Source organism: Abrus precatorius, unplaced genomic scaffold, assembly GCF_003935025.1.
Source record: "Abrus precatorius isolate BTA unplaced genomic scaffold, Abrus_2018 Scaffold5, whole genome shotgun sequence".
Lineage (NCBI taxonomy): Eukaryota > Viridiplantae > Streptophyta > Magnoliopsida > Fabales > Fabaceae > Abrus > Abrus precatorius.
The window spans coordinates 10,356,395-10,381,186 of record NW_020874395.1 but is presented as its reverse complement, the minus strand read 5'-3'; the positions used below and the strand labels follow the sequence as shown (position 1 = coordinate 10,381,186).

At 29.0% G+C, this 24,792-nt stretch overlaps 2 protein-coding genes across 10 annotated transcripts; both read left to right on the top strand.

Moving 5' to 3' along the window:
• Window positions 1-2,368: 2,368 nt before the first annotated feature.
• On the top strand, window positions 2,369-7,298 carry LOC113867053 (short-chain dehydrogenase TIC 32, chloroplastic-like). Of its 3 annotated transcripts, none has more exons than XM_027502004.1 (8): window positions 2,369-2,652; window positions 2,950-3,181; window positions 3,373-3,448; window positions 3,902-4,029; window positions 4,807-4,885; window positions 6,158-6,242; window positions 6,742-6,788; window positions 7,123-7,298. In XM_027502004.1, the coding sequence occupies exons 1-8, from the start codon at window positions 2,547-2,549 to the stop codon at window positions 7,279-7,281; spliced, it is 912 nt and encodes a 303-aa protein (XP_027357805.1). In that variant the 5' UTR covers window positions 2,369-2,546; the 3' UTR covers window positions 7,282-7,298. The 3 variants fall into 3 exon arrangements, with proteins under 3 accessions (XP_027357805.1, XP_027357803.1, XP_027357804.1); XM_027502002.1 differs by having other exon boundaries at window positions 3,373-3,452; window positions 3,876-4,029; XM_027502003.1 differs by having other exon boundaries at window positions 3,373-3,452; window positions 3,876-4,029; window positions 6,158-6,253; window positions 6,738-6,788.
• Window positions 7,299-10,198: 2,900 nt separating this feature from the next.
• Window positions 10,199-15,766, top strand: LOC113867695 (short-chain dehydrogenase TIC 32, chloroplastic-like). Of its 7 annotated transcripts, none has more exons than XM_027503131.1 (8): window positions 10,199-10,394; window positions 11,379-11,610; window positions 11,777-11,852; window positions 12,309-12,436; window positions 13,188-13,266; window positions 14,534-14,639; window positions 15,141-15,181; window positions 15,571-15,766. In XM_027503131.1, exons 1-8 carry the CDS (start codon window positions 10,286-10,288, stop codon window positions 15,727-15,729), a joined length of 930 nt encoding a protein of 309 aa, XP_027358932.1. In that variant the 5' UTR covers window positions 10,199-10,285; the 3' UTR covers window positions 15,730-15,766. The 7 variants fall into 7 exon arrangements, with proteins under 7 accessions (XP_027358932.1, XP_027358930.1, XP_027358931.1 ...); XM_027503129.1 differs by having other exon boundaries at window positions 11,777-11,856; window positions 12,283-12,436; window positions 14,534-14,612; window positions 15,129-15,181; XM_027503130.1 differs by having other exon boundaries at window positions 11,777-11,856; window positions 12,283-12,436; window positions 14,534-14,615; window positions 15,135-15,181.
• The last annotated feature ends 9,026 nt before the right edge of the window (window positions 15,767-24,792 follow it).

Sequence of the window (24,792 nt, the reverse complement as noted above, 5' to 3'; positions counted from 1 at the left end):
TTCTTTTACAAAGCTTTTTAGCTTGGAATTTCTTTTACAAAGCCTATCCCAAATTCTGTTTCTGGCTAAAAACTGGTTGGTCAATCTCTAGTTCTATGTTTTCTTTTTCTTTGGCAATAACTTTTCAATGATTTATTTCCACTGAAGTGTTATGACTTAGAATGACTTTAAAAATCTATCTTTGTCAATATGCCATCTATCAAATGTTAAAAGAGTTCAATGGAAAAAATAATATTTTTTTCTTCAGTGCTATCCTCTTTTCTTTCAAATCACATATATTTGATCCACTTGTAATGCATTCTAAATTGCAAATTCATATAGCCTCCAAGTTACTGCTACTTGTCTAATTACAAATAGATATTTTTCAACAAACATAAACTATTGCTATCACATATCTTGAGATGACGTATTTATTATTTGCTATGTACAGAGTTATCACTTATCAGTACCTGACAGAACAGGCTAGAAAATTGTTCTGTTTCATTCTTCTTTTCATCAATTTTTTCACTAAAATATAAACAAAATGTAATTACAAAAACATTCTTTATTAATATTAAAACAAAATTTTATCATTATTTTACAACAAAGTACATGACAATACACATCAAAATACAAATAATCTGTACAAACAACTTTAATTTCTTAATTTCAGCCTCTAAATATGTTATTTTGGCAGCCAAATTCTTCATTCATAACTGTTGCACTTGTAAGAGGAGACGTTACTTTGGAGGTTGGATACTTAGTAGCATTATAACTATCCTCCATGCTATTTTTGTTATCAGCCTATGCAAAATAATTGCAATGTTCACCAACCTATACCATGTGTAAAAAGTAATTTAATTCATCAGAAATGGCAATTGAACACAACACTAAATTAACTTTGTTTACCATATATTTAGAACATTCAAAGAACAATTTTCCAAGATTAGCTTCTATTTGTAAAATTGTAACAGCTGCTTTCAACCCACAATAACAAATCTTACCATTTCGTCTTTTATTTTGTTTTGATTATGACCTTGAAGCAGAACTCATCAGAGGGCTTCAATTGCTATTACTAGCCATATAAAGTGTTGGAAACCCAAACTGTGCAAAGAAGGAAGAAACCTAATAATAGAAGCAAGATACCCCAATAATAGAAGAACTGAAGAAACCCAAGAAACTCAAGTAACCCAATTGCAACCATAAACCCTAACCTGAGTGGTGGAAGAAGACCAGAGGCACAACATATATGCTGATATGTTTGATTAAATTTGGGAAAAAGGAGTTTCAATAACAACAATACCGTTTTGCAATTATTTGTGCCACGTTAGCTTCCAAAAACGACGCCGTTACTGCCAAATAGGATTCTGACGTAGCACTTAATGTCACAACTCAGTCTTCTGTAACAGTTTCTTAATAGGCCTGACATCAGGGACTAAAATGCATTACGAAGAAGAAGTTACAGACTAACGTGATATTTTAAATGTCTCAAAGACTAAAATGCTGGACTCAAACTCTCTCAGGGACTAAAGTGAGGGTTTAGTCGCTTTTAAATTATAAAATATCTCCTCATTTATATATCGACACATCTACTGATGGTATGTTCAATCACCACTAAAAATAATTAAGTATTTATTGACGAATATTTAAATTTAAAAAGAAAAAAAAATGAGAAAATAAAAAAAAGGAATTATTATATAAAAATTAAATGCAACATTAGTACTACTTAACTGATTTTCAAAGATATTAGTACTTACATTCAATCACTTTTTTTTAAATTATTATATTTAAATTAAAATTTTAGTAAAATTTTAAGACTGAGAATAATTTAATTTTTAAACAGGAATATTATTTCTATTGAACAATTCATTATTTTTATATGCTAAAACCTCTTCTTAATTTTTTTTATATTCTTTTTGTATACATTTTTATAAGAAGAGATTAGAGAATAAATTTCAGTTAACTTATTTAAATGTTGACTTTATTTAAATAGATATTATACTTTTCTAAACATAAAAAGTATAATATTATATAATATAAAGATTAAATAAATAAAACTTAATATTTATAAAAAAATATTAAACAAAATAAGTAACTAAAATTTAATCTTATACATAATTTTTTTCCTGATTTGTACGTATTAAAATTCGAATAAAGAATAACTATTTATTTTTTTGCTATATAAGAATAACTAGATTTTCTTTTTGATATTAAAAAATAACTATATTTCATTACATTAACAAAGGATAAACACATTTTTTCATATAATAATATTCTTTTTTTTATATTTAATAAAAATAAAATTATATAATTTTCTTTTTACTTTACCAAAAATTATATAAGAAACAATTTTTTTTATTTTCTATTTTTCATTATATAATTATATCGTTGTTTCCGTCAACGACAGAACGAAGGAGTGACATGTTCAAATTAATTTTTTCCCCCAAATTTTACTTCAAACGTACGTGATGTCGTGAAGATTGATTTTGGTGGATATCCAACGGCCACCAAATTGATACAAAGTAACTTGCGTTTCATCGAGAGAGAAGAATCGCATTGATTGAAACATGTGGCCGTTTAACAGAAAAGGTGCTTCTGGGTTTTCATCGTCTTCCACTGCCGAGGATGTTACATATGGAATCGATGGTAGTGGTCTCACTGCTCTTGTTACAGGTCATTTTCTTTCTTTACTTTTTATTTTTTTTTAAATATGAATATGAAATTATTTGTATTGTTCTCTCGCTGCACCTTCTATTTGATTAACTTTTTAGATAAACATTGTTTGTATTGTTCTTATGAAACTACATTAACTGTAATTAATTAGTTTAATTTCAAAACTTTGATAACTTATTTTATTGCAGTTGCACACTGTTAAACAAACAGAAATTTCTTTATGAATTTTACAATTGTTTTACATATCTGCACCTTAATTGTATGTTTTGGTTGCTGTTTTGGCCAATCTAACGACAGGGGCTTCCAGTGGTATTGGTGTTGAGACTACCCGTGTTCTTGCTATGCGTGGTGTCCATGTAATTATGGGGGTGAGAAATATGATTGCTGCAAAAGATGTTAAAGAAAGAATACTTAAGGAGTTTCCCGCAGCTAAAGTTGATGCCATGGAATTAGACCTTAGTTCAATGACATCTGTTCGGAAATTTGCATCAGAATTCAATTCATCTGGTCTTCCATTGAACATTCTGATGTAAGGGAACACAAGTTGCACTTGCATTGTCAAAATTTTTCATTCATATGTATACATGAGTGTGTGTGTGTGTGCATGTTACATTTGAAAGTTACTCTTTATCTTTAGTTATATATACACATCTTATTTCTGATCATTCAAGATAGTAATGGAGTAGTAATGTGTTCTGGTTTATTTGTTGCAATTCCAAGAAACAATGCAGGAATTTTTGCACCCCCTTTCACACTATCCAAAGACATCATTGAATTACAATTTGCCACAAATTACATGGGTATGCAGAAGCTATCTAATTTTTTGAAACGTGATTTCTTTTTTGTAGGCTTTCCAGTGTATAAGGTTTAGGAAAATGAAACATTAAGACAATGAAATAACCTTTTGAGACAGTATAGAGAATATGATGTAATTTTTTCATTATTCAAAGCATTAAAAAAGGGATAAAAAAATGCTGCTTATTTATTACCATACTCAATGTAAAACGTCTCTCTCTCTCTCTTGGGGTCCTGGGAAGGGATTATAATCATTCATGTATGAAATCTATGTGTAATCTTTCTATGCTTATAATCTATCTTAGCTTATATAATTGCTTGATAGTTTATATAGAATGTAAAATAACTTTCCTAATTGCCCTTAAAAGCATAGTCTAAGATGTGAAAGTGATTTCATTCTTCTGATTTTATTTAACATAATTTAACAGGTCATTTTCTTTTAACAAATCTATTGTTGGATACTATGAAGAAAACAACATGTGAATTTAAGAAACAAGGAAAAATTGTTAATGTCTCCTCAGCATCTCATCAATTAACATATGATGAAGGAATCCTCTTTGACAAAATCAATGATCAGTCAAGGTAAGAAGAATTCCAAGTACAAAAAATAATAAATTATGCTTGCAGTTTTAATTTTCTATTTGTGGACAAGGGATTTATTGAGAAGCAGCAAAAGTTGTGAAAATTAATCTTCTATGAAATTTCCATAGAAGAACAATTATGTATGATAAATTATGCTTGCAGTTTTAATTTTTGATTTATGGACAAGGGATTTATTGAGAAGCAGCAAAAGTTATGAAACTTAATCTTCTAGGCAATTTTCCATAGAACAATTATGACAGAGACTTCAATTTTATTACCTTTGGTTTTTCAGCTCTAAGATGTTTTTTTTTTTAATTTGAAAAGACAAATATTATTATCACTCATTAGTTTGTAAGATTCATTTTTTAGTGTCCATATGTGGCTTTAGGTGTCACATTACATAACTATGTATGCAGATTGTAGAATTAAGAGAGAGACAGATTAGTGTGCTGGAATTAGATACTCTATAATATGTAGAGACCCTTATATTTATAAGGATACATATATAACCCTTCTGGACTAAGTCCGTTATTATAATATTAACATAAATCCTAATCCTAATACGTCTATTATAGTTATTCATAACAGAGATGTTGTTGCCTATCACTTATAGAATATGTTAGATTAAAATCTCTATAAACAAAACCTACTGATAACTTTTGATGCACCTAGATAAAGTAAACCCTTGTTGCATTAAGAATTGAGCATGCAAATGTGTTCATGTAGTATCTGTACAAAGGATAAGTTTTTTGTATGATTTATTATATTTTTGTACAGTTACCAAAGTTGGCTGGCATATGGACAATCAAAGCTTGCTAACATTTTACATGCCAATGAACTTGCAAGACGTCTCAAGGTATGCTGATAGTTATTGTACCATAACATGAGTAATACATTATTCCAGTGAAAGAGTCAGTAAATAGCATTTTTTCACTTACTAGGTGGTCATTGCTTGCTATTATATGTTAGCATTACTAGATCTTGTTAATTTATCCAAACAATGTGTCTGATTACTAAGAAAAATAGATGTCCCTGATGTCATATATGTTCTTTTCATTGTCTTTTAAGCTTTCAGAATATGATTAAGAAGCTGATACTTCTAATGGGTTCAAACTACCGCATGACCTCTTTCTATATTTTTTAATGCATGTTTCAGCATTGGTTCCAATATAAACTCTTCTATCATTTTGACACTGACTTGCACCTAATGAGTAGTGATTTGCATACAATTCCATGTCTGAGATTTTAAAAATTGAACTGAACCATTTTGACTCTTAATGATAAACTTACACATCTTATGTCTATTATTTGAGTTTTAAAATAATGTAACATATGTCATGCTACCAGATGCATTTAGTATAAAATCTTACTATTATTTGATAATTTACTTTATTGTTTTAAATCAAATCCGTCTTTCTTTTTAGTTTATCCAGCTTTAATGGCAATCTGGTTGAAGGGATTGAACTTTCAACCAGAAACCTTTTTGCTTTTCGTGTTGAGTCTGGTTTTGAAATATTGGTTTGCCATGTAGGTAGTATATTTTATGAATTGATTGTGGTAGTGTTTTATGTTGTAAGGAAGACTAACATATTCATGCTGCACCAAAATTTTCCTAACGTCTCACTATGTGCACTATGCTTGATGGAAGGAGTTAAATGATTTTATCACATTTCACAAGCTAGCAAGTAGTTTATGGATTTATATAGTTGTTTTTTAACGGTGTTTGACTATTTGTCTTTTATACACTGCATATAATCTTTCTAATACCTTTATCCTGTTGATTATGCAACATAAGTTGCTTCATTATTTAATATCTATTTGTTGAAACTGTACATATATTCTGAGAAGCTAATTTTTAACATTTTATTTTGGAAAAGTTTGTGATTATCGGTGACCCATGTTTCTAGGAATGCTTAAACTTTGCACACCTTCTAACTGCTAGTCTTGTAACTCCTAGCAATCACAATCCTAAAACAATTTTATTTAGTCTCATTTGTTTTTTTTTTTTTTCCTGTTTTGGTGACTTTCCTTCTCTTATATTTGTGTGAAAAAATGGCTCTAGTTTTACCTCATTATAGTTGTCTCTGATATATGTAATGACACTTGTTTGTTATTGCATCTTGATTAGGAAGATGGGATAGATATTACTGCTAATTCGCTTCATCCAGGAGCTGTTGCCACCAATGTTTTTCGTCACAACATTATGTTGTCTGGTAACTACTCTATTACATTGCATTAGTTGTGCGAATTTAAGGTTTGCCTAGGAATTTTGTAAATTGGAAGATTTGGGATACTAAGTAAAGTATTCAACATAATCCTGAGGATATGACTGTTGTTTAATTTCCTTGATTTGTCTTCTAGAAGTTTCAGTGAATTCACAATGAAATAAGCCTCAATCCCTTAACATAGTTTTGGTGTTGCAGTCCTATATTTTTGTACATGAATAATGTTTAAAAAGAAAAAAATGGTCGTGTTAAATAGATTGGCAGTTCTGATCATTGAATTCAAACTTACAAAACAGGAATAATCCTTCTAGGCCTTGCAAAACAGTTTCAAATGTTCACCTAGAGCCAGCCTTTGTAATTTATGGCTCTAAATTGCAATATCAACTTGTGTCTTTAGATTTCTTCTTCTTCACTAGTAATGTTTTGTGCAAGTAGTTTTTTAACTACAGTTTGTGTTTAATGGGCACTTTTAGTTTGATGTACGCAGGTGCAATTAATATGCTAGGGAGATTTGTGCTTAAAAATGTTCAGCAGGTAAGCTAAACCAATATGATCTATGAATATACACATCAGGACATTGTTGTGTTATTTTATTAAATAAAGATTATTAAAAAAAAAAAAAAAACTCATTTAGGACTCGCTTGTTTAAGCTTAAGAAAAAGTGATTTTGTGATACACACTAAAATGCAATTTTTTTTATTGCAGTTTTTTGCATTTTAAAGAAAAAACTTATATAAGTTTATAAACATACCTTTTAATATAGAAAAAACACTTCTCTTGAAAAAATATTTAAAACTTAAACAAACTGCTGTTAGCTTGTGATTATTGTTTTGATCTTTCATATTTGCCTTCTCCATCCTCACTAAAGGGAGCAGCAACAACATGTTATGTAGCATTGCACCCGCAAGTGACAGGAATGAATGGTGAGTATTTTGTCGATTGTAATCTTGACAGAGCTAGCTCACTGGGAAGGGACACTGATTTGGCCAAGAAGCTCTGGGATTTCAGCTTAAATTTGATTAAGTAGGATACCCTGGGCAAATTTCAATGATAACAGTATACTTAAAACTTTATTTGGGAGTGAGAGAAAAAAAGAATTTGAGAGGCAAGTGAGAGGAAGGGAAGGAAGATTAAATTCCTCCCTTGTTGGCATGTTAAAAAGCTTCCCAAAATAAGGGAACTTAAAATATATAAAGGACGGAAATTTTGGAGAGCATTTAAAAATCCTCAAATAAACTTTCCTTAAGATTGTGACAGGTGTGTGAAATGATGTTGATTTGACTATGTTAATAAAGGTTAATACTGGTATGACAGAAGTTATTTGTTGAACTTCAACATTTGACAAAGTTAAAAGTTAATATATTCAGTTTAAAATTTCAAAAACTAATTTATTTAAACATTCATATTTTCATAGACTAATATGTGAGTTTACTTATTTATAAATATAAACTTAGAAATTTAATCATCTGTCAATACACACATGAACACAGATACATATTCTTAATTAATTGTTTAAGTTAAAAACACAATTTAATTATAAGCAAGTGACATGATACTTGTTAGACAGGGAATCGAAGGTGGCACCATCATTTAGGGGTGTTCACATGTCAAAGTATACCTAATCAATCCAAGCCAACTCAAACTAAAATTTAACAAGCTAGGTTGGGCAGTCGGGTTTGTCATTTTACAACTTGATAAACCTGACTCAACCTAATTATATGTAAAAAGAATTAAAATATTATATACTATTTATATTTTATTATTTTTACATGTGTTTTTAAATGTGAACTTTGATAAATAGTTTATTATTTGAATATAAATCAAACTTTTTTACATGAATATTGATAATTTTTTAATTTAACTTGATAATTAATTAATTTTATACATTGCATTTTTTAATCTTTTTTTAAGTATAAATCTAATAACTTAATTCAAACTAAGCCTATTTATGATTGGGTTGGATTTGTTCAAATCATATGTCAAATTAAAAAAATAATTAATCAAGTTTAACCTATTATATTTTAATTGAGTCAAGCAATTTAATTCAACTCATGAACACTCCGACCTATAGGTGTAGTAATAAACAGAATTATGAGTACAGGGCACACAAATACGAATACCAATACTTTCAACAATAAAAACATTGCAACTTTACAACAATTAATAAGCTCAATGTATAAAGAAAATCTAAAGAATGAGTTTCAGATAAGCTCAAATTCAAGCATGTCTCAGTGTACCTAGAGAGAAAACATTCCATTGCACTGGTAGATTGAAAATAACTTGCTCTTCTTTCAAAATACGTTAACTTGTCTGTCCATTTACATAAATAAAATAAAATAACGACATATTAAATACATTTTTCAAATGAAATTGTTTACATAAATATCTTAATTTAGATGAAATAGAAGTATACAAAAATACACTCTAATGCAAAAGAGAAGTCCATTTTACGACTTCTATTCCAATCTTGACCACATTATTAGTTAATAAATAAGTAAATTGTAATCAACTTTCATTTGTGTGAAAGAAGTCAATTACAATCAACTTTAGTATAAATAAAAAAATTAATTATAATTAACTTTAACAAAATTTACATGAAAAGTTATTCATATCATAAAGTAATATTATTATGCTATGAGCTTAAGACTTCTCATAGAAACTACCAATTAACTTAAGGTCTTTTCAATTTTTTTCTTTTTAATTAATAAGTAAAATTTTATGAATAGCTATATAAGAGAGATGTAACCAAAAGTTGAAAAATGAGAAAAAGCTCAAAAAATGAAAAAAATGAGTGCAAGTGTCTCAAAGATTTCCTCCAAAGTGTACGTGATACAATTTTATATACAATTAACCTCTCTTTATCAAAACTTACATTAATTATTTTTATTGCTGAGTGCTTTTAAGATTAAAATCAAATTTGTATTCTCAATGTCTACTTTCACTAAATATAATTGCGTTAAATATTTAGATAAAAAAATTTCACATTTATAATAATAATTTTAATCAACTTAAATAGAATTAACTTAAAAAAATAGCCATAGTCTATTTTTTTTCATAAAAGCAAAAAATACAGCACAATCACATATATCAGGTTAGTTGTTATGTGCAATTCCTAAATATTAGAATTGGATTTCAGCCAAAAGTGTCTATTGTGATATCTATGTTATCTTTTTAAGTTGTTGATCATATTTGCTTCTTTGTAACATATTAACTCCTCTTTTATAAAGTGAGAATTTTTACAATTTCATATATATTTCATGACAAATAACATAATAACTAATTATGAGAATTGAATGGGCCTAATTGATAAACCAAATATCTTTCTCACGGAATTACACCAATGAAATGAATAAAATGGTCTAAGCATATTGATGTAGTTTGTCGAAGAAAGCGGGTGCAACGTGGAAAGAATAGAAATATATGATAAGTAAACAAAAATAAAAATTTACCTTTAATGTTGATTGCAACTAATAATCAATTGTTGATAATAAACGTTAAGATTGATTATAATTCACTTATTTCATAACAAAAAAAATATGCACAAGAGCAATCAAGAGGGGTAGTTAGGATAGTCAAGAAAAAAAAAATCTTTTACATGAGAATAGATTTTAGTTAAACGTCTATTTTATCCGAATCAAGACATTTATATAAATATATTAATTTGAGGGATGTACGAAAGTAATAATATGTTATTTATTTTATTTTATTTCTGTAAATAATAGCAACTTGTTGGAATATTTTTAAGAAATAAAAAATTTGGAAAGGTTAATAAACCCCTTCCTGTTGACCCAATAATATGATGCCATGTGTCCATTTGTCATTAATATCGTTGTTGAGTTGTTTAAGTTGTACATATTTGCAAGGAAGAGCCTACAGGAGGACATACTTGAAATAATAAATTAGCTGTGATAGGTAATTAGTCCCTCTTACGCTTTCAATAAAAGGAGGGAACATGTTTTTCCATTTTCATTTCAGAGTGTTTTGGACTGTCAAAAGTTGGGGCTAGTTCTGACAACGTGTCATCATTAAGCATGTGGTGGCCATTCAGCAGAGAAGGAGCATCTGGGTTTTCTTCTTCTTCCACTGCAGAGCAAGTCACTCATGGCATTGATGGAAATGGCCTCACTGCTATTGTCACAGGTCACTCTTTTTTCACCATTTTCCTTTTTTAAAAAATAAATTATCCTCCCTTTTTTTTTCTTTACTCTTTAACTAATCGATCTTCCATTTTTTAGTTGTCTCCTTTAAAAATGTTAATTTCAGCTTGCGACTGAAGTTAAAAAACTAAGAATATAAAATCTTAATAAAAATAATAATTTAATATACTTTATAATTTTGATGTAATAAATATATTATTTCTCAATGAAAATTTATTAATAATGAACGCTTAAACTCAATTCTGAGATCTAATGTTAACAAAATAAAAAGAATATGGCTTTTATATTCAGGTTTGCATTTTTTAAGCTTTTATTTATATTTTCATTCAGGGGAAGCTCATTAACACACGTACTTGTGGTGTGGTTGGTTGTACAGGGATTGTTCGAGTTTCTTTTAATGTCGTATATTATCTTCTTTTTTATATAAATTTATTTATTTATTTTTGGTATCTAATTAAACTAGGATGACTGTTGGTGACAAAAGATAACTGAATACAGTTGGTAACGATTAATGCATTGAATAATTTTCAATCTTCTTAGTAATTTTCTTAATTATTAAACAAAGAAAATAATTTTCATATTTTTAAAATGTAAATGTATTCAATTTTTATTTAAAATAATAAAATCATTAAAAAATATTGGAGGGGGATATATTATTACTCTTAAGCATTAGATGATGTCCAATAAAACCATGGAAAACAAAGAAAAAAAATCATAATAATAAAATGAACAGCCATTGTAGTTAATTTACTCTATTTTTCCAAGCCTTTTTTGTATTATTCTTGTAAAACCATCTTAACCAAAGTTAATTTTAAATTTCAAAGTTTGATTACTCTAAAGAAACACATAAACTTAGAACACTTGCACCCTTTTAAGCAAAGATGAAACTTTGTGTGAAATTACCATTTTTTTACATACATGCACCTTAATTGTATATTTTGGTTGCTGTTGGATGATCTAAAAACAGGGGCATCAAGTGGTATTGGTGCTGAGACTGCCCGTGTTCTTGCTATGCGTGGTATTCATGTAATTATGGGAGTAAGAAATATGAGTGCAGCAGAAGATGTTAAAGAAACAATACTGAAGGAGATTCCTACAGCTAAAGTTGATGTCATGGAGTTAGACCTTAGTTCAATGACATCTGTTCGGAAATTTGCATCAGAGTTCAATTCATCTGGTCTTCCATTGAACATTTTGATGTAAGAGCATCGGCCACATTGTCAAAATTTTTCGTACGTGTTTCTTGTGTTTATGCAATTGATAGTTACCTTCTTTATCTTTCTCTTTGCACATACATTTTACTTCTGATTATTCATGGAAACAATGGAGTGGTAATGCTTTCTGGTTTGTTTATTGCAATTTAAGAAACAATGCGGGAATTATTGGACTCCCTTTCACGCTGTCTGAGGACAACATTGAACTACTCTTTGCCACGAATTACATAGGTATGTGGAAACTGTCCAGTTTTTCATAACATGAAATTTTTTAAGCTTTCTAGAGTGTTAGATTTAAGGAGAAAAAAGAAAATATTATGGCAATGAAGTAAAGAGTCCACAGAGTGCAGAGAATATGATGCGTTTTTTTTATTTAGATGATTAAGAAAGGGATGGAAGGGGCTAGTTTAGTAGCAATATAAACATGTGAAACCTCCCTCCCTCTCTCTCTCTCTCTGTGAGAAAGGGTTAAAAACCATTGATACATGAAGTCTTTATGATGTCCTTCTACCCTGCTGATCTGTCTCAGGTTATATAATTGGGAGATAGTTTATATAAAGCATTAAATAACTCTTCTAAGGTTTTATTAAAGGCATAGGCTTAGAAGAGTTGGAAATGATCTTACTCCTTTTATTTGTGTTTAACATAATTCCACAGGTCATTTTCTTTTAACAAATTTGTTGTTGGATACTATGAAGAAAACAGCATTTGCAAGTAAGAAACAAGGTCGAATTGTTAATGTCTCCTCATCTGGTCACAGGTTAACCTATCATGAAGGAATCCGTTTTGATAAAATTAATGATCAATCAAGGTAAAAACTAGCCCATATACAAACTAAGATAAATTATGCTGGAAGTTTCTTCTTTCTTTCTTTTTTTTGTTTATGGAAGAGAGATTTATAAAGAGACAGCAAAATCCACTAAGCCTTGTTCTTCTAGGAATTTGTCTTTTTTTCTTTTATCAGCAAAACAAATCAATTGCAATTAAAATAATTGCACAGGAAATGCCCTCAACTATAGAGTTTAAACAAGTTCCAAAATAAGAAAAGCACTCATGATTGTCTTTTTTTCTATATTTACATACAGGTTGCAAACATTGCCCATGTAAGACATTCTTTGTTGAACCATCACTTATGTTATCAACTTTCTATTATTTAGACTCTCCAAACATATACTTGCATTCTGATACTAACAAGAGAAAGGGTATAGGAAATCCTTATGTCATCTCCTAAGCCACGTGTACCTTTGCCAATTCCATGATAGTATCCTTATCTGGTAGTTGATCTTTGAACACACCAAATTACAGCATACCAAATAAGACCCACATTTTCTTTGTTTTTGAAACACATGATGGTAGACCGAAGAATTGTTCAAAATGTGTTTTACTGGCTTAGTGTAAAGCTGTTGTGTAACGCAACCATTCCAAACACTTTTGCTACCACCTTGTCTCCCATTGTTCTCTTACAAACTCTGCACTCAGCCCCCACTTCTCTTCATCTTGTCTATTTATGCAAAGGATAAGTGTTATTGTATATTTCATTATGCTTGCTTCCTTGTGCACAGTTATTGGAAATTCTGTGCGTATGGTCAATCAAAGCTTGCTAAAATTTTACATGCTAATGAACTTGCAAGACGTCTCAAGGTATGCCAACATTTATTGTGCTTTGTCATGAATAAAATGTTATTCTTGTGAAAGATTTAGTAAATAGTGTGTTTGCTATTATGCAGCTTGTTGTTGGTTATGGATAGCTATTATAAGTTTACATTATTATATCCCATTAGTTTCTCTAAATTTTTTACTTGTTACTAAGAAAAAGATGTGCCTAATGCATATTTTAGCACTGATTCTAATGCAAGCAATTCTATTATTTTGGCACTGAATTGCATCAAATGAGTTTGCATACAATTGATTGTCTTAAGTGTTTTGAAACTGGGATAGATTATTTTGACCCTTAATCAGGCTTTGTTCTGGTCAAGGTGATACACCTAATAAAAGCGATCAAAAAATTAATCCTGTCAAAAACTAGGTTGAACTGGTTAAATTTGATTTTGTGGCCTTTGATTTGTATGAATTATAATTCAGAAACTTACACATATGAAGTAAATTCATGAGTATTAAAATAATGTAAATTATCTAATATAATGCTCCTAGATGGGTTAATATCTGGCCATGTTTTAATTGTTTAAAAACAAACGTCTTATTCATTTTTCGGTTCATCCAATTCCAATGCCAATGATCAATCTGATTGAAGGGATTGAATTGTGAATTGTTGACCTTTGTGATTTGATGTTCAGTTTTACATTTCTTTGTCTGGTAGGCAGTATATTTTGCAGATGGATTGTTGGTAACTTACTGTAAGGAAGACTATTTTATTTCCATTGTATCAAATTTGTTCTCAAAATTCACTCACTGTGTTCATCGTGCTCTATGGATTTGAAGTACTTTGTCAGAAGATTGCAAGGTTGTTTAGAGTTTAAGATTGAAGATTTTGTTTAGGATTACTGTTTTTCTAATAGTATTTCTCTTCTGCACACTACACTACACTCTTTCTAGTCACTATCTAGCTATTGTGTAGGATATGCTGCTTCCTTATCTAATTAATAATTGAAGTACCATATCTTGCGTAGATTAATTAGTTTTTATGAAAATGTTAGTCATTATCAATACCAAATTTTGTTAGTATTTTTTGAGATCTCAGTTGAATTTGGAGTCATTACTCAAAAGTTGTATCCCTTCTAGCAACTAGTCTTGTATCTCTTAGCAACCACAATCATAAGACAATTTTTTTAGTTTTTATTTTTTATTTTCCTTCTCTTATGTTTGTGAGTGAAAATGGCTCTCTGGTTTTGCCTCATTATATGTCTGTGATATGTGTAATATTACTTATTCATTGTTGCATCTTGATCAGGAAGATGGGGTAGATATCACTGTTAATTCTCTTCATCCAGGAGCCATTGAAACCAATATTCATCGTCACCTAGTATTTAATGGTAATTACCACATTGCAATATTTGGTACAAATATATGGTCTGTCCATAAATTATGTAAAATGTGGGAATTGAGATACTAAATATTCCACACAGTCCACTGTATGAAAGATACCAATTTTTTTGTTTTTTCCTTGCGTTGTGTATTAAATGTTTCGGTTGATTCATAATGCAATATGGTCCAACTCTTCAAGACCTCAACATAGTTTTAGGCTTTGCAGACTTACATTTTGTACATGATTATTGTTTAAAAAGAAAACAATGCTTAGGTTAAATTAAATAGATTAGCTATTCTAAATATTGAATTCAGAGTAGGATTATTTTTTTATGTACTCTTGCAAAACAATTCCACATGTTTCATCTAGAGGCAGTTTCTGTAATTTTTGCTCTTATTTACTTCATCAACTCATGTTGTCTTCAGATCTTTATTCAGAACTAGTTTTTACAGCAATTGTGTTTCCATTAATTATATTTGTTTAGTTTTATGGGCACTTTTTTGTATGATTTATGCAGGACTTCTAGATGTAGTTAAAATGTTGGCACGATATGTAATTAAAAATGTCCAACAGGTAAGTTAAACCCATATGACCTATTTACACCCTCACTTTATATAGATTTCTCACTTTATTCTCTTTTCACTTTAGAGGAACAAAATTCGAATAAGGATAATAGAGCTTTTGTTATTTGCTCTAAAAGGGAATTTAAAAAGCTCTTTATTTAAACATATATATTTTTAAAATTTTTATTTTAGAAGCAGCTATTTTTAACTTATGAAAAAGCACATTTTTTTTTTATAAGTTTTTGCTTTTTTTTCTTTAAAAACTTGCATAATTAGTTTATTTTTTACATACAATCTTTTAATAAAAATGTATTCTTCCTGAAAAAAGCTTAGACAAACACACTCATAACATGTGAATCTTTTGATCTTCCATTTTTTCTTTCTTCAATCTCATTATAGGGCGCGGCAACAACATGCTATGTAGCATTACACCCAGAAGTAAAGGGAATTAGTGGTGAGTATTTTGCAGATTGCAATATCAGCAAAACAAGCTCAAAGGGAAAAGACATTGATTTGGCTAAAAAACTCTGGGATTTTAGCATGAATTTGATCAAGTAACATACTTGGTGGCAATCTTCAATGCAAGTGGGATATATACTTAACCATTTTTACCGAGATTCCCGTCACTTAAGGATTCTTTACCATTTAATAATTCTCGTACGTGTATAGAATTTGTACCAATTTATATGTACTTACATGTACTTAAATTTTAGTGAAACAATTGTAACAAATAAATATGTCTGTGAAACACTAGTTTAAATTGAAAATCTTACTATTTGAATTATATTAATGATTAAGTATCTTTTTTATTTACTGTTTTAAAAATTTCATTTTAAGCTGTTAAGTGTAATACGTATTTTTAATTAAAAACTACAAGAATTATTTTTTTAATTTTTAATGTAGAAACATAAACAAACTTTGCTGTGACTTGTGAGACCAAAGTATTGCTGAATATTTAGTTTTATGTTTAGCATGTTTTAAAGAAATTATTTATTTTATAGAAATTTTTGCCATACTTAATAGCATAAATATGTTATCATATTTGTAATCTTTTTATAATAGCCAATAATGGTATAGATTATTTTTTAAAAATGTTAACTAACGCATGGAAGAATTAAAAGTGATTTTTATTACAAATTATAAATATATACTTATACTAATAAATTTTAATATATTTTAAAAAATTGTTATTTATTTCTTGATCAATTTCTTAAAATACTGATTAATAAGACTATTTAACAATAAAACTTTATGCATATAATAAAATATTTATTTTTCTGAAAACGGACCCTAATTGATGAGTCGCACGCTAAACTGAACCATAACAAATGAGTGGATCCGTAGTTTCTCTAATTTTGGAGCAAACATGACACTCATTTTAATATAAATTTTCTTACAAAATAACAAAGAAATATGCAAAATTCACTTTAAGCAAATGATGCATAGAAGGAAACAATGTGATGTGACATTGTTTTAGTTCTCATTAAAGGACGTCAAGTTTCTTCTGTTATTCGCCCTTCATTCCAAGCAATAAACAAACGAAATAGAAAATGAAAAATAAATAAATAAAAACCACACCAAATAATAATAATAATAATAATAATAATAATAATAACACGTAAATTTATTCATTAGGAAGCACTTGCCTGAACATTGGCCTCTCCAGCGAGTCCAATAAACTTTAGCAAAACCAAGCACAAAGGTTACCTTATTCTCTTTTCGAACTTAAATATAAACAAAAAATATTTTCATTTTCTAAATTACCTTTTATGATATTTATTCCCGAAGAAAAAATATTAAACCCAGATTTTCTTAATTGTACAAAATAACTCTTTAATTTTTTATTAATATTAAATATTATTAATACCGAAGGTGAAGATCAATTTATTTCTACCTTTCTCAAGCTAAATTTTTATTTCGACCAGAGGTCCCGCGTTAAATTTTTCTTGCCTTCGTTATTGTTTCAAACTACTGCATTAAAAATTAAATCATAGTAGATTGCCTCCAAAATTTTGTTTAAACTTATTAGCATGACGAGCATTGAATCATTATAATTCTCTTCAAGTTAAAAGGTCCGACTTTTACTCAAAACTTTCAAGATATAATAAGAGTTGGACGTTTAAATATCTCTTTTTTTTTTTTTCATTGTGTATAAACTTCTTGAACATTTGAACATGTGTAACACTCTTAATTGATAAATTGTTTTTCTATAATTCATAAGAAATTTAAAATTTAATTAAATCATTAATTAATTCTTTCTCATTCATAATACAAGAAAAATTAGTAAAATTTCAAAACTTTCATTTTTCACCATTTGATTCCTTAAAGTTTAATAATACTTAAAATGATAGAATTTAATGTATAATTAAACATTTCTCATTGCAACATAACTTGCTAAATAAAAATAATATTTGAACAAGAGTAAATAATTAACGTATTTAATATTATTTAAATTTATGAGTTCAATATTTACAAGTTATAAATAAAATATATTAGAATTTAATTTAAATAATTATAAAATCAAAATACATCAAATTCTATTAAGCAGGTGTAACACCCTAATTTTTTCAATTGTATTTTCTTGTTTTCAAAATGGAAGGGTTTCCTTAAAAAAAAAAAAAAAATCCTTTTAGCTTAAGCTAAAATAGATCAGCATTTCTCAACCGTAATTTCACTCAAGCAAAAAATCTCTCACTCAAGTGAGAATGGGCACCAGAAATGTGAGCTTAGGTAGATTTTTGCTCAAGCAAAAATAGTTTCATTCAAGTGAAAATATCAGCAAATGTGCAGCAAAATTTGTCTAGTTTTCTTACTTAAGCAAAAATACCCTTGCTCAAGAGAAAATCTTCGAGAAAAAGAAGTATTTAAGTGATTTTGAGCATTTTGAAAAATAAAGGTTCTAAAACAAATAACTATTTCTTACCTCACTCTCTGTTCTCTCACTTCCTCCTTCAACTAGAACACTTATTATTCTCTAAACCTCTTTTGAATCTGGGCTTAAATATCTTTTCCTCTTGATTCCATATAAGTTACTAGAGCTCTACCTTCTAATCTCACTCTCATTTCATCATTTTCTTTTTTCTAAAAGTTACTCTAATTTATAATGTTTAGGAAGAACCTTAGTCCTTCAAACGATATTTTTCTTTTGGATCTCGAGAAGAACTTGGCCTTAGAGATATTTTCTCTCATTCCTTTGTCATGAGAGACCTAATTCCAAGTAAGGGGAGTTGATCCCTAATTGTAACTTCTATTTAAATGTTTTTAGTTTAAAAACTCAAAATTTTCTGTTTTAAATAGTTTATAGTGTTAAAAATAAATTTTTGGGCATAAAAAACCTATGACTTGTTTCCAATACCACCTAACCAAAATTTCATAGTAAAATTTATGAGTAAAACCTGTTTGAAGAAGTTTCTACGATTTTGTTATTGATTATCATGTATGTACGGTTAATATTGTGAATTATTATCTTGAATAATGTTTACTGGGGAAAAAGGCTAAACTTTAGGATATATTATTTTTATTAAAGACCGAGAGTGTGATTTCTGGTAATGTAACTGTAGTATATGATTTAATTTCAATATGTTTTAACTGTACGACTAGAGTTGAGTCCAGAAGTAGTCGACCTTCAGCAAAATTGTTTGATGATTTAATTGTAATTCAATGGAGCATTATTATGATTGTATATTGTTGTTTGAAAATTTATATATGTTTGAGTCTTATCCGAAGGGATGTTACAGCAGGTCACTCCCACACCAAAAGTCTTGAAAATATGATCTTGGTTTGAGTTAGTCTTCATCAAATCAACCCTTTATTTCTTCCATTTCTTCCTAGGTTAGGTCTTCATCGTCTCCAGTGTCAGTTGTGACCTTTATACCCGTTATATGCTCTTGAATCAAATTAACTGGTCTTCCTAGATGATTGTGATCATGAAAGGTATATAAATAGCTTACTGTGGTGTTTTAACTGTCCCTTTATATACATACAAACTGACGGTGTGATGGATCCTACTATTAGTAGGTAATCAAAGAGAATATTGTACCTTACTATAATCTTTACAGAATATTTCTCACCGGATCCATGCTCACTAATTATAACAAATTTATAGTGGTAGACTCTGCTATTCTCTAAATATGTCATTCACTCTACTTTAAAGATGCTAGCATTCATTCTTATTTCCTAAAAATATAAGTAAGGATGAATCTTCTTCTCATCACTAAAATAGAACTAAACAATTGATTTAATAACTTCACAACAAACAAAACATAATAACAATCACAGCAACAATGTCATAACATATATACTAAAATTACACTATTCAATATGCTATTCATATGTATACACCATTTTACATACTTTTAGCACTTTAAACATTCTTTTGGGCCTTTAACATAACCAACCATTGCCCTTGAGGTCTTCCACATGTATGGATAGTCGTTGGTTAACCGTCGCAATACGGCTACTCAACCCCTTAGCAAAAGTATAGTTAAGAGTATTAGTCGGGAAATAAGTGTGTGATATGTGATGCTTTTACTCTCATTAAATTACGCGCAACTACGAAAAATATTCACCATCCTGTATTTCTCCTATATTTCCAAAATCGTCTCCATCTTCCATACTCTTAATGTATCACTGTAACTATTCACACTAATTCCTTTCATCATCATATTTGCTAATAATATATTTTTTACCATTTATTTCTCATCATACATTTAAACAAACCACGTCGAATGTTGGGCACATATTGACTCAGTCCAAATTGCATAATTTCAATAAATCATATTTCAGTCATTCAATAAATAATAAAACACATTTCATCTAGTTCACCAACTCAAAGAATCCATTTTTAAACTTAAATTTCTAAGATAGCAATATGTAACCACTCACACAAACAAGAGAATATGTAAAATTCATATACATCACATAGGTATAGTTTCATTGATGAGATAGTACTCTCCTTACCTTGAGTAGATGATTTACACAAAAGCTATCATAGAAGATATCGTTTGAAAGACCAAGTTCTTCCTAAAGATCATAAAGTAGAGTAAACTTCTGAGGAAAGAAAATAACAAAATGGAAGTGAGATTAGAAGTTTTAATCTCCAAGAAAATTACTAAAAATTAAGTGGAAAAGATGTTCAAGCTCGGATTAGAAAGAGGTTTTGGAGTTTAGAGGTGATTTAGTAGTGGAAGGAAGTGAGAAAATAGAGAATGATTTAAGAATGGTTACTTGCCTTGTAATCAAGTAGAAACGTAGCCAGACCATACCATGTATTATGTCCCTACAAGTTTCTCTTTGTTAATGGCAAAACTTGGTTTTATTTTTGCCAAACTTGTAGTGAAACTGATAGATGTTTGACACTATGCAACATCTGAGTTGTTTCGCGCTTTCTTTAGGGAAAATTATTTTAAACATTTTTCTAGTAATATTGGTAAAAAAAATTTCACGTGGTAAGATTTAATTAGACAAAAAAATAATTTAAAAATTTAATAAATTTGAAATTTATTTTTATAAATAAAATATTTAAAGGCAAAATTTCTATTTTCGTTCCTTAATTTTATGATAAAATTCACTTTCGTTCTTTAAATTTTTTTTTAATTCATTTTAGTCATCTAACTTTTAAAAAAGTTTCAAACAAGTCATTTTCCGTTAAAGATCCTAATTCCGTTAAAAAGTTTTGTCATTTTGTACCACGTATAGTTATATTACTGTTCATCATCTTCTTCCTCAGATCTCCGATTTGATTTTCATCGACTTTTCTTCTTCCTTCTCCCTTTCATCTTCATCTTTTTATACTCAAAACATCATCTTCTTGCCACTAACACTAAATAACCATCCTCAAATCTCAAATCATAAACCCTAAATCCTAAACATGAAGCACCTTATGATTTGTAATGAGAGTGGGAGAGTCATCATGTCTCATCACTCTATGCTTGTTTTTTAGGCCATTGGCGCTAGAAAACACGGAACCTTGCACTATCTTCTTTGGAGTTGTAGTATTTGGGAGAATGACTCTCGGAAGATGCTCGCGTGAATTACTAAAACATATCAACAGTTACCATTTGAGGTGAGTACGAAACGTGCTTGTGCTACACAGATTAGTTCAAGGAGTAATGCATTGATGTTGTTGATGGCAAGAAGTTGATTTTAGAGGGAATCAATGTGGAAATATAGAAGTTGATTTTAAATTTATCATATTGGAGGTGAGTGCTTGGTGTTGTTGGTGACAAGAAGATGGAGTTTTGAGAATAAGAAGATGAAAGAGAGAAAGAAGAGTAAGATGTGTTAGAAATAACGTTGAAGATATGAGGAGAAAGATGATGAATATTGCCGCACAGTAAACATAGTACAAAACGACAATAATTTTTAACGGAGTTAGGATTTTTAATGGAAAATGACCTATTTGAAACTTTTGTAAAAGTTAGAGGACGAAAAAAAAGTTAGAGAACGAAAGTGAATTTTACTTTAAAGTTAAAGGACGAAAAAAGTAATTTTGTCAATATTTAAATAAAAAAGCTACAATAGAAAATACATAAATAACTCCACGACATAAATTCAGGAATATCTAGAATAAGCAAAAAAAATGTAGTACGTAGTACCAGAAAAAGAAGAAGATATAGGAGAAGGGCTCCAAATATCAGTGAAAGCAAGTTCAAGAAAATTCTTACATGCAGTAGTTGATTTCACAAATAGTAGTTGATGGGCTTTCCCATACAACATGAATCACACAAAAAAAGAATAGAAAAATGAATACTAAGTATATTACAATGATTTAAATCCAATTTCACAATTCTAGGGGAAGGATGTCCAAGCCTTGATGAGCAGAAACAGACTGAACTTTTTGAAAATAAGGAAAGACATATAAGTTTCCCTTAAGCTGCCCTTGGAGGATGATGTCCTTGGTATGTTCTCATATCACAAAAGTTAGGCCAAAATTAAAAAAATACCTTATTATCTCGTGCAAACTTAGAAACACTTAGCAAATTTTTAGTTATGAATAGGACATGTAGCAAATTATGCAGAACAAAGTGTTTAGATGACATAGGATTATGAAAATAAGAATGGCCGACGTGACTAATATACAAACCTGTACCATTACTAATATTGAAAGAATTAGCTCCGGTGTAACCACTCTTCATGGATAGATTGGACTCATTATGAGTAATATAATGAGATGCACTCGAATCTGGGTACCAGAGAGGATCTAGCACAATGGAACGAGTTGCAAGAGTAGTGGTCTTAAAAAGTCATATCTACAGGGTTGAAACTGAGTGTTATTGGCCTGAGGATTACTCTGATACTCTTGATTGTACCTATACTAGCAAGAAAGAGCAATATGGCCAGTTTTACCACAAATCTGAGTCCAATTTGAGCGTCCATTGCCTCTATCAGGGTTAAACCTGTCTCTATTGTTCCAATTGCCATCTCTATTATTGAATCTTCCACCATGAAATCCTTCTCGTGCATTGGAATCAAATCTACCCAGACCTTGATTAATTAGAGTTCTACCACTAATTAGGACTAGAAACAATATTAGCATGAATCAAAGGAGTTTTTGAATGCTTTCACTTCTCAAATCTTTCTTCTTGAACAAGTAACAAGGTCTATATTTCATCAACATTATATGGATCAAGTCTAGACGTGATTGAAGCAACAAAACCATCAAAATCATCCGACAAATCATCTAGAATTGCATCAATATGATCATCATCAGAAATCGGTGAACCAACTGCAGTAAGGAAATCAACAATTTTCTTAATTTCTAAGAGATGGTCATTGATACCTTTATCGTTCTTGATTATCCGATGCTGCAACTTTAGTTTCTTGACAACAGCTCAAGTGTGCGTAGCATAATATACCTCTAACCGCTTCCAAATATGATGAGCAGAATTCAATCCCATCATTTTTGTCAAGATTGGTGAGGAAATCGATGCCAAGAGCCATGCAACAAGCAATTGATCTTGTTGAACATAACTACGGTATTTAAGATTCTTCGTCTTCGCGATTTCATCTTCTTTAGTAGCATAACATGGTGGAATTTCATCGCTTCTAACTTATTTTTCAAGTTTTAACCCTCGAATTGTTGAAAGAACTAGTTGTTGCCAAACCAAGAAATTATCATCGTCCAATTTGATAGCAATCAGCGTATTGAACGTCTGAGGTACAAACTTAGATGTGGAAGCCATAGTTGATGTCACAGTACTTGTAATACCATGTTAGAGTTTAGCCATAGATGAGGGAAAGGTAAAAAGAAACTAGAGAAAAGTATTTTTATATTATTGATATTGAATACAATAATTTACAAATAAATGGATAGATAACTCATATAGACACAGTTACAATAGTTAAAAGGTAAAAACTAATACAGTTATTTATTACTAATCTAAAACCAAATGATAACAAATTCTAACTAATATTATTAGTACCCTTTATATTGACACATAATTACATGAGTTATATAAAATAAACTATATAAATGATTATGATTAAAACATTTTAATAATAATATTATAATTTTAAAATGTTATATGGCTTGATATTTTTATCGTTAAGCTCATAGTATTGTATATTTTTTTAGATATTGAGAAGGTAAGTGTCTACAAATTACTTTTAACCTTGTTTCTCAAAATATTAACTTCAATTTTTAAATATGAGCTTGAACATATAATATTAGTAAATTTTTATTTAAAAGTATTTATTATATTTTTAGAAGTTTAAGAAGTTATTTATTATTATAACCTTACATCTACAAACATTTTAATTATTTTACATAATTTTCATAAGATAGATAATTAGTTATAATAAAGTTCAAAAATTAATGAGGCTAAATCACAAAATTCAAAAAGATTAAAATTGAAAATTAAATAAAAATTTTATATAATTAGAATATTATTAATTTTAAAACTGTAAAAAAATGATTTTAAGTAAGAGATAAAGAGATGGTAAAGACATTAAAAAAAGCACCTAAAAAATTTTCCTCTGAATTGTGAAAAGGAACATTTTGGCTATAGGAGTGAACGGAGTATGGCAAATAAGACCTACCCCTTTCGCATTAAATTGTGTGATTGTTATGTCAAAGCAAAAGTGAATCGAACCTCTCAGAATTCAATGCTTTCTGTGCCAACTCCTGATCTTATATTTTTGCTATAAGTAAAATCACATTCAATCAAGATTTTTTTAGTTTGAAAAGTTAAGCACTTACGTGTCACACTTTCTTACATGTTAGTTTACTGAGATTTTTTTTAAACGTTAACGTTTTCTTCCTCAACTATTTTCATTAATGTTTGTTGTTTTATTAAATAGAATATTTTTATTTTTATCCAACACATGATTTAATTAAAAAAATTTAACCTAATATATAATTTATTTATTTTTTCAGTTAATATAGTTGTTTAATTTTTATTAAATAAAGTATTTTGTTTAAATTTAAACTTTTTTGGATAAGCAATTTTCTTACTTGAAATTTTGGGGTCACAATTCTTCTTATTGACAAATTATTTCATTTTAAAATAGCATTGATCAGTTTACTAAATGCTACATATAATAAATTAATGTTGATTGTGAGTGAAAATAAAAATATATAATAAATATAATGTATGATTATCAATCTTTATAAGTCATTTA

What these genes read in the sequence shown, in the direction of transcription:
- LOC113867053 (XM_027502003.1), top strand. Translation starts at nt 2,547, where the DNA reads ATGTGGCCGTTTAACAGAAAAGGTGCTTCTGGGTTTTCATCGTCTTCC. An exon ending in CTTCCATTGAACATTCTGAT is followed by an intron (nt 3,182 to 3,372) that starts GTAAGGGAACAC and finishes TGCAATTCCAAG; the next exon opens with AAACAATGCAGGAATTTTTG. An exon ending in AACTTGCAAGACGTCTCAAG is followed by an intron (nt 4,886 to 6,157) that starts GTATGCTGATAG and finishes CATCTTGATTAG; the next exon opens with GAAGATGGGATAGATATTAC.
- LOC113867695 (XM_027503126.1), top strand. Translation starts at nt 10,286, where the DNA reads ATGTGGTGGCCATTCAGCAGAGAAGGAGCATCTGGGTTTTCTTCTTCT. An exon ending in CCTCACTGCTATTGTCACAG is followed by an intron (nt 10,395 to 11,378) that starts GTCACTCTTTTT and finishes ATCTAAAAACAG; the next exon opens with GGGCATCAAGTGGTATTGGT. An exon ending in AACTTGCAAGACGTCTCAAG is followed by an intron (nt 13,267 to 14,533) that starts GTATGCCAACAT and finishes CATCTTGATCAG; the next exon opens with GAAGATGGGGTAGATATCAC.